At 42.7% G+C, this 10626-nt stretch overlaps 1 protein-coding gene across 1 annotated transcript in view; it reads left to right on the plus strand.

Moving 5' to 3' along the window:
* CPNE4 (copine 4) overlaps nucleotides 1–10626 on the plus strand; it is a 422791-nt gene that overhangs the window by 219005 nt on the left and 193160 nt on the right. Inside the window, exon 2 of the mRNA XM_007461633.1 lies at nucleotides 4533–4712. Within this exon, the coding sequence (XP_007461695.1) occupies nucleotides 4533–4712 (180 nt within the window). The remainder of the gene's footprint in view (nucleotides 1–4532; nucleotides 4713–10626) is intronic.

The raw sequence follows: 10626 nt of genomic DNA on the forward strand, positions 1-10626 counted from the left end.
TTCCCTCCCATTTAGGTTACCACAGTGCATTAAAAAGAGTTCCCTGTGCTATACAGTATGTTCCCATCAGTTGTCTATTTTATACATAGTATCAATAATGTATATATGTCAATGGAATATTACTGAGCCATAAAAAGAAATGAAATTGAGTTATTTGTAGTGAGGTGGATGGACCTACAGTCTGTCATACAGAGTGAAATACATCAGAAAGAGAAAAACAAATACCGTATGCTAATACACACACACACACACATTATATATATATATATATATATATATATAATCTAAAAAAGAAAAAAGTTTCTGAAGAACCTAGGAGCAGGACAGGAATAAAGACGCAGACGTAGAGAATGGGCTTGAGGACATGGGGAGAGGGAAGTGTAAGCTGGGACAAAGTGAGAGAGTGACATGGACTTATATATACTACCAAATGTAAAATAGATAGCTAGTGAGAAGCAGCCACATAGCACAAGGAGATCAGCTCGGCGCTTTGTGACCACCTAGAGGGGTGGGATAGGGAGGGTGGGAGGGAGGGACATGCAAGAGGGAAGAGATATGGGAACATATGTGTATGTATAACTGATTCACTTTGCTATAAAGCAGAAACTAACACACCATTGTAAAGCAATTATACTCTAATAAAGATGTTTTTTAAAAATGCAAAAGAAAAAAATTTTTTTAAATGGCTACACAAATAAATAAATAAAGAAAAATGTACATATGTCAGTCCTAGTCTCCCAGCTCTTCACACCCCACCCCTTTCTGCCTTGGTATCCATACATTTGCTGTCTACATCTGTGTCTCTATTTCTGCTTTGCAAATAAGATCACCTATACCATTTTCTAGATTCCACATATATGCATTATTATACGATATTTGCTTTTCTCTTTCTGACTTACTTCACTCTGTATGACACTCTCTAGGTCCATCCACGTCTCTATAAATGAACCAATTTCATTCTTTTTTATGGCTCTGAGCCAGCAATCCCACTACTGGACATATACCCAGAAAAAAACATAATTTAAAAAACACATGCAACCCAATCTTCGTAGCAGCACTATTTACAGTAGCCAAGTCATGGAAGCAACCTAAATGTCCATCAACAGATGAATGGATAAAGAAGATGTGGTACTTATATACAGTGGAATATTACTGTTGCCCCATGATTCTGATGCAACCAGCAGCACCAGTCAATGGCTGGTCCTTTGGAAACAACTGCCTTGACCTTGACACCTTTCAATGAGAAACACCAGCCGTCCTAGGGTCTATTGCTCAGGTTAAACCTGTCTTCAGTCTCCAGAAAAGAATACATCTCCCATACTGACTGGGAATGCAGAACGTTTTGAAACATCTGCAAGTGTTATGAGCATTTCCCCATCACCATTCTCCTCCTAGTCCTGAGCATCCATACTCAAGGGTCTCAATGGCCCTGAGATTATCCTTGGAATTATCTATCTTGGTAATGCAAATGTTTGTTACTTAACTTCTTTCCAAGCCAATCCTCTCCCTCACAAAACAAAGTCATTCAGTGTTGCCTTGGATGGTCCACCTGAGGTGTGGTGTGATGTCTATGTGGGATGAGCATTTGAAAATCAAGAAGTGAGAAGAAAATCAGCAGGATTGATGCACATCAGCCATTTGCGCCCTTTGGGGTGGTTAAAGCAGAGAAACAAAGACTATAGTTTCCATCTTCTGTCTCTTATCATCTAAACCTGGCTAGGACTCTGTTCTTCTAGCCTGGAGGAAAGACCCTTTTCTGTGTCTTGAGAATCCACCTATAAATTACTTCTTGGGGATTATTTCAAAATCTTCTACCAAAAGGCACCATATGAATATAATTAAATCTCTTATCATATGGCTCATGATGCCATGAATTTGGACCAAGTGTTGCAAAAATGCCTCCAGAAGTCAGGCAGGGGAATTCATTGAGGGTGAAGAGCTTGGAGAATGGAGAATGAATGCCCATCTGAATGGGGCAGCCCCCAATGGTTGCCATTATGAATGTAGCCCCAGGTTGCCAGATAATCTGATTTTTTTCCAAAGGGAGGGCAATAGAAATAGCATCTCTTTTCTGTTGGCAAATTAAGAGAAAACTACTTTTAAGTAGGATGAATAAAACACCTCTAGGTCAGTATGAACCGCAGACTACCAGTTTGTGACCTCTGATTTTTACTATTACTCAAAAGCATAATCTCTTAATAAACTGAAAAAAAACTATGCGAATACAGTAAATCCTTGTACCTACACAGTTAACCAATAACATATGCAATCCTTCCCCACCAGAATGAACATTTTAAAGGATATAAAACTCAGCTCAAATAGAAGCTGAGTCTTCACTGGAAGAGTTAAATAACCATTGGTCTGTACAGTAGCTTGTTGTCAACTGCTAATCAGCAGTGGGTTGGGGTTTGGTTTTTCTGTCTCTTGCACAGGGACATAAAAGGACCATATTCTCCTCCTCACAACCTGGATCATTCATCCCACCAGGAATAGCAGATGGTGTTCCTTACAGGGTAACACTCTCTCACACAGGGCCCTGCATAGGAAGGGACAGGGACAGGGACCAAGCCCTGAACTCAAGAGTGTTTCCAATTTTCTTTGCTGGATAACATGTACACACACGATATGGTCAAAAATGGTTTCCCTCATTTTACTGAGAAATTTTCCTTGTACTCTAATGAAAGTGGGGAGATGTTTTTCACAGTTTGTACTAATGAATGACTCTTAGGAAGTATCCAATAAACTGTCGACTGAAAAAAATTGCACAGCCTAAAAGTTGAGAATTATGTTTTATTCAGAGGACATTCTGAGCACTTCAATCCTGGGAGACAGCATCTCAAATAACCGTGAGAGTCTGCTCCCAAGAAGCAAGGTGGGGAGCCAGGATATATAGGAGTTTTTGCAACAAAGACCAGGTAGTGGAAACATCAAAAGATTACTCTTAATTAAAGAAAACGATATATCTCAAGTTAATGAAATTTAGTGCTTTTCTATGTATGGGAAGATGCAAGAGTCTGGGCTCACTGAAATCATTCCTTTGATATACACCTCAGCTACCTGGGGCCAGTATCCTGCTTCTCTCCATCCTGAGTCCCCTCAGGGTGCCCCGTGGGGGTGGCTGCAGTGGCTGAGGGCTTGACAGCTGGCATCCCATTTGTCTCTATCCTGAGTTCCCTCAGAGCTCACCATCACGGTGGCTATAATATGATGGCTTGGTGGCTGCAGCATCCTTTGTTTACTGATATGGCAGGCAATATTTTTCATTCACAAAATGATGTATCTATTTGAAAGCTGACAGTTCATGTAGGCTCCAATTGACCTATAAAATATGAGTGATGGATATCTCCCATTGAGAGATACTGTAGGATCTTGGGTTATCTGTAACTCTAAGGCTTCACAGAATATAAATGGTGTTGAGTATTCTTACTTGGGACAGATGTGGAAGAGAAGAACTTTAGTGGTGGGGGTACGAGCAGAAATCAGATGGCATACCCAGAGTTTCACTCAAAGAGCTAAACTCTTCACACAGGGACTCTTTGCATGTGCCTGGGCAGGCGTAAGGGAGCTGACAAAGGATGGCGAGGCAGCAGCAGAGAGCCATTACCACCCCTCTGTCTGAGGGTCAGGGCTGTGTAACCAGATCCTGGCAGCAGCTCCCTCTTGGATGGGAGTCCCTAGCAGACTTGTGTGTGTAGAGGGGCGGAGACACTGAACATGTCCTTCTGATCTCCTGCCAAGTCTCCCCTCTGGCTGCCTCCACCCAGAGCCCAGAGTCAAGGGAGCCCAGGAAAGTCAGTCCATAAAAGTCAGCCTCCAGGGGCACAGAGTGTGGCAGAAAATGAGAGAGAAATGGAGAGTTATTACCACAGAAGGCCTGGGAAATCTTCGCTCCTGGAACATTAGAGCACAAAGGGACTTTTCATCCTCTAATCCTCTAACCCTCACTGGTTGATGAGGAAACTGAGGCCCGGGGTACTGAAATGACTGAGTCAACATGTGTAAACCCAACAAAAGGCACACTTGAGACCACAGGCAGTTATCTTCATATCCCTTCTCATGCCTTTCCCCTTCAATATGCTGGGATTCATGAACTATGACACTCATACTAGAGTAGGGTTGGCTAAAATGGGGCTTCTACATGGTCATTTGCCCTGACTGTGCCCCTCAGACTTCAGGAATTGAATACAGATTTCTTTTCTTCTGAACCCAAACGTGCCCTCAGACTCTTTCTCATCCTGAGGCTCCAGGCAGCCCCTAATAATCAATCCATCTTGTTGCCCTGTTACTTAACAATACAAGGTGCTCTAAACCCTTAAATACAAAGCTCAGATTATTCTATGATTTTCCTCCTTGAAACATGGCTTATTCTCTGAAGATGCATCCTTGAAGACATCAAAACTGCTCACCCTGTTGACTTGGTGGAGGGCATTGACAGTTTGGAGGGAGAAAGAGCACTGTAAGATGAATCCTCGTGAAGGATAATGATACGAAGTCCTGATCCCTGATGGGTTTTCTCTTTCTCTCTTCTGCAGGTTGACAGAACAGAGGTAATTCGCACCTGCATCAACCCAGTGTATTCAAAACTGTTTACCGTGGACTTTTATTTTGAGGAGGTGCAGCGCCTGCGGTTTGAGGTCCATGACATCAGCAGCAACCACGATGAGCTGAAGGAGGCTGACTTCTTGGGTGGCATGGAGTGCACACTTGGCCAGGTGAGTCCATGGTGTCCTTCCTCCCTTTTTGCCTTCTGAGGGTCTTTCTCCTTCCTTTTGTCCTCTCTCCTCTCATTCAACCCTTGCTTTCTTTCTGCTGTTGATTTTATTATCTTTAACATGCAGCATTTCGTGATGTTCCATGCATTGCCATGTCCATTATATTCAACATTATACTTACATCTGGATGATGCTGCAAATATATCATGTTACTTATCTTGCAAAGTTAATCATTTTTGCTTTCTGAATTCCTTCATTCTGTCAGTCATTTATTTAACAACTATTTATGGAGCACCTGCTCTGCTCCGGTTGAGTGTCTGCTACAGCCTTATCTTGATACATCATAACCTTCCATCTCCCAACTTAACTATGGGAACAGCCACACAGGGAGTATCCCTGAGCCACGTGTATTCCAAGCCTCTGGTGCCAAAAATAGCCCAAGAGAGGGCTAAATAGGTATTTGGTGAATGAATAAATGCTTTACTTAATCCTCACAACAATCATGGGAAATAAACATCATTATCATATCCATTTGTCAGTGAGAAACGAAGACTTAGAGAGGTAAGCGACTTGCCTGAGGTCCTGCACTAACGAGGGCAGAGTTACAATCAGGTGAGCCTCACTCCACACCCCATCATCTTGCCTTTATTACACCTTTCCTTTTTCCCTTCCCTTACTGCTGTACCCAGAACTTGGGTAGGTGCTGAGGAGAAATCTAAATGAAGAAATAGTCCCTGTGCCCAAGATTAATTGGAGAAGGCACAGTATATGCCCCTCAGACAGAGCCATTCATGATGCCCTCTAAGCCATCATGAGACAACATATCCTGGGCTCCGTACATAGGGTTGTGGGCCTGCAGGGAAGGGAGAGCTTTCTACTGGGGAGAATCAGAGAACGCATTGTGGGGCCAAACTTTGAAAAAATATGGTCCGGGGATTGAAGGAGAAGGAGGACGGAATTTTTTCAGGCAAAAAAGCAACATAAAGCATAGAGGTCAGAGTAACCATGCAGGGCTAAGGGGCTGGAGGACCAGCCAGTCTTAATCAGGGTCAGATGCTGATTTACTAGGAAACCAGTGCAGCTTAAAATTCAGAGCCCCTCACTTGTGTGGACCCTTCCAAAGCTCTGTGTCACATTTTTATTTGTAATTTTGTACTTTTTTCACGAAGAAGGATTCCAAATTATATAAACCTCACAAAACCTGAATTAATCCCATGCAGAGGTAAGGGTCTTGTTTAGGGATTAGTAAGAAAGAGTCTGCCTGGCAGAGAGATGGCAAGCATGCATGTTTGTTTGCTGTTTTCACCCTGCCTCATGCCACTTGTCACTAAAGGAAATTTCTCCCATGTGAGCACTGACAAAATAGACAAGCCCTCAGGTACCCTTTTCCGGCAAATATAGTGATTGATTTCATAAGATTGTTCCTTGCTCCTTCAGTAAAAGCCAAAAGTCTACTGTGGAAGTAGAGCTGAGGGGAGGCAGACAGAGAACCTGGGATGTTCTTCCTCATATATTATATGATGGTCATTATATGTCTCTCTCATGGCTTTTAGAAAGAGTTGAGAGCAGATAGTTCTAGAGTCTTGCCAGGTACAGTGTCCTATAAGTAGGCATTTAATGAATGAATGAACGAAAGAATAGTGGATTTGAGATGGAATTCAGCAATGTATAAATAAAATTAAAAGGTGACTAAAATGGCAGTTTTATAGATATAAAGGAGCCATTCTAAGATTCTCCCTTAGACAATGGGCATCCCTTCTATGTATAAAAGTTATATTCTGTCCCAAGAAATAAATGTAGATCCATTAAGAGTCATGTAAATAAAATATCTTTTATCTAAAGCTTTCACAATTTTTTCTGTGTGAATGACCCTCAAACTTACATCTTTCATAAGGTTCATCTTCCCATATCCAGCCAGTCCTTGACCCTCTACTTTGTGCCAGGCAGTGTGCCAGGAGCCAATGATAGAGTAGGAGGCAAGAAGCATTGTCCTTGCCCTCAAGCAGCTCACAATCTAGTTGGGGATAAAGATATAAAAAAAAATAATTAAACAAACAACTAATTAAATCACAACCATTCTTAAGGAGAAATACAAAAGAGGAGAGCAAACAATGAGAGGATGGCCTAAGGTGGACAAGGGCTCAAACAAGGTTTCCAGAGGGAAGTGACATTTCCACTGAAACTGGAAGGGAGCGTGAGCATGAGCAGGGAGAGGAAACACATTCTGAGCAGATAGGAACGCTGTGTACAGAGTCTCTGGATTCAGGAAGGAGTTTGACATATGGTATCTTCATTTGGACTTCCCAAGAAGCCGACTCTGAGATAGGAAGTCAAAGGAGGTGTAGGAAGCACCACAGTGGAGTGGAGAAGTGAGGCAGGAAGAGGAGGGCAGCCTGAGAGGGTGTGTTGTCCAGCCAGCTACTGGACATGGGTAGCTGGAATGTAACTGGGCTACGACATTCTGGAGGCCAGTGCAGAGCAAACACCACAGAGTGATCCCACCCTCGGGATGAGGGAACTGGAGCTTTTATACATGTGGGAGTGTATATACTCTCAACAGTCATTGAGGGCTGTTCCCAGCATGGAAATAGTAATCCCCTAGTATTTTTGGCTTATTGCATGGGTGGGAAAGACCAGAAGAAGTTTTCAAGCAAAGAAACACAAGTGCTAGTGGTCAGAAGTCAGTGCTGTGCACTCAGGTCATAGGGCCTGGGGATAAGAGCAGGTCACTGAGAGCATCTACTATATAGACTCTGGTTGTCCCCCACCCAATAGCCAGTCTCCTCCCTCTCCTCATTCTTTCAGCTGTCAGACCCTGATCATTTTCAGACCATTTTCCACCATGCGGCCATGTAGAAAATAGCTCTATCCCTAGCTCAAAAAGTTAATCCTGAGGAATCTCCACCAGTCATATGAATCCCATCCCCCTTTGCCAGACATTGGTTTAGGGGTGTGCTTGTGAGCAGTTCTAACCAATAAGACATAAGAAATTTTCTTGGAAAGGTTTCCTAACCTTAGAAAAAGAGACACACATGAAGATTCCTGGAACCACCGCAGTTGTCTTGCAGGAGACTGTGGATGAGAGCAGCCCTTGGGGAGGTCAGAGCCAAGAGATATGGCAGGACAGTCCTGACACCCCATACCTGGAGCCCACCTACCTGTGGACTCCTCATTAGGAGGGAGTAAGGTGTCCTGCCATCAAACGCCTTTGGGGTGAGGTTTCCCATTACTCAAGTATAAAGCATCAGGGTTGATATACATTAATGAGGAACTGAGAGATGGCCAGACAGCCTGGAGTGGAGGGAACAGAGAAAATGAGGGGTGCATTGGCATAATCATCTTAATCTCTCAAGATGAGGAATATGTAGACATGAGCACTGAGGGTGAATTACCAATAGTCCTTCTTAGTATATTTTGATGCTTTTGAAAGGGCTTTCAAACTGATCATTTCACCTGGTTTTCTTAAAATTTATTGTTTTGAAGTATAGTTGATTTATAATGTTGTGTTAATTTCTGCTGTACAGCAAAGTGACTCAGTTAAGTTAAATTTCACCTGGTTTTCTTAAAATTTATTGTTTTGAAGTATAGTTGATTTATAATGTTGTGTTAATTTCTGCTGTACAGCAAAGTGACTCAGTTATACATATATACATTTTTTTCATATTCTTTTCCATTATAGTTTATCACAGGATATTGAATATAGTTCCCTGTGATATACAGTAGGACCTTGTTGTTTATCCACCTCACATATGCTAGTTTGCATCTGCTAATTTCAAACTCCCATTTCACTTGACTTTCCTGACGACACTGGGAGGACAGGTGTCATTATCCACATTTCATAGTAAAAAAAATGAGAAACAGAAAGATTCAGTGCCTTGACAGAGCCAAGACAGAAGTCAAGAGTTCTTGATCCTTAATTCAGAGCTCTTTCTTCTGCCATTATTTAGGAAAAGATAATGTGGGGAGGCCCCCTGTTGTGAGAAATTTTTTTGACATTGTGGCTTAGGGAGGGAAAAAGACATGAGCAACAAGTCAGCAATGCTTCCTGAGCCACACTACTTCACCCCCAGGTGACTTGCTGGCCTTACTGGGTATCCTGCATATACTTAGACAACCACCCTCTCATAGTATAGGCCATGTGACTGGTGCCATTGACCTTTCCCACACTTTGGGGAGGCACTCATTAGCTTAAATCAATCAGGATATCTTAATTTTGTGGCAACAGTGATTGATTCAAGGAAGGTATGTAACTAATCGGGTATAATGAGATGTAAATATATATTTGCTGGAGGCTTCTGGGAAAGAAAGGGTAGGGCTGTGAGGTGGAAATGGACCCTGCAAGAGAAGAATGTGGAGCTACTGGGGAAAAAGAAATTGAGTGATGTTCTTTATACTCTAGATAGAGTCTTGTCTGAAGCCAGCCTGTCCTGGGAATTTCAGCCAATATCTTCCCTTTGGACTTCCCTGGTGGTCCAGTGGTTAAGAATCTGTCTTGCAATACAGGGGATGCCAGTTTGATCCCTGGTCAGGGAACTAAGATCCCACATGCCTTGGGGCAGCTAAGCCTGTGTGCCTCAACTACTGAGCTTGCATGCCGCAACTAAGACATGACACAGCCAAAAATAAGTTAATTAATTAATTTAAAAAAATAGCTTCCCTTTGCTGTTTAAACCACTATAGGCTAATTACTTTTTTTTTTTTTTTTGCGATACGCGGGCCTCTCACTGCTGTGGCCTCTCCCGTTGCGGAGCACAGGCTCCAGACGCCCAGGCTCAGCGGCCATGGCTCATGGGACCAGCCACTCTGCAGCATGTGGGATCTTCCCGGACCAGGGCACGAACCCGTGTCCCTTGCATCGGCAGGCGGACTCTCAACCACTGTGCCACCAGGGAAGCCCTAGGCTAATTCTTGATGCTACTTGTAATGTGAAGTCTAACTGATTGAATTATACTCCATAGAACCCCTTTCCCAGACCATAGAGACTTCTTTAAATTCCAAGCTCCTGTAACCCATCTCCATTCCATTCATGCAGCTCATTCTACATTGCCTTGAGAAGTTCCTTTTTATCAGTTCATTAAAATAAATTCTCTTTATAATTAGCACTTATTTTTATATTTATCTGGTTCCCAGATTACAAGTTTCTGAAACCAGAGGCCACATTCAGCACTTCTTTGTGTCTAAGGCAACGTCTTGCTTTATATATCATACGTGCTCAAGTCAAATTCATTGATTAGTTAATTTTGAAATTTTCAGATCAGTATGAACTTTTATTTTGACATGATAAGTTTCATTCTTTCATTTATTCGTTTTTTCAACAAGCATTTAGCGAGTGCCCCGGGTACACCAAATACTATGCTAGGTGCTAGAGGCAAAAAGATGAAAAAGAAAGGGGTCCTGCACCAGAAGAGCTTATAATTAGCTGAGAGACACAGACCAGTAAATAAATCATCAAAATGCATATTACTAAGTGCTATAATGAGTTGTGTTCCAAGGGCTATGGTGGAAAGACTTGCCTCTGCCTAAGGTTAAGCATTGAGGAGGTCTCATGAGAAAAGTGTCTCACTCTGGACCTGAATCCCAAAGAGTGGGTAGGGATTCACAAGCAGAGAAAAGAAATGACTCTCCAAGCAAAATGACTGGTACACACCAAGGTACAGCAGCATGAGAACGTTAGAGAACTCTAAGTAACCCAGCATGGAGGGATGGGCAAGTGAGTTGGAAAAGGGATAAATGAGACTAGGCAGGAGAGGGGGAGCTGACCATGTGCTTTTATGAACCTTTCACTAAAGTTTGGAGAGCTCTGACTTGATGCACTGAAGGCCCTGAGGGGCTTTAACAAGGGCAGGGCCAAGGCTGGATGTGTGTATTAGAAAGATCACTTGGGCCTTCCTGTAATTGGTGGATGGGGGAGGTT

Source organism: Lipotes vexillifer, unplaced genomic scaffold, assembly GCF_000442215.2.
Source record: "Lipotes vexillifer unplaced genomic scaffold, Lipotes_vexillifer_v1.1 scaffold304, whole genome shotgun sequence".
Classification (NCBI taxonomy): domain Eukaryota; kingdom Metazoa; phylum Chordata; class Mammalia; order Artiodactyla; family Lipotidae; genus Lipotes; species Lipotes vexillifer.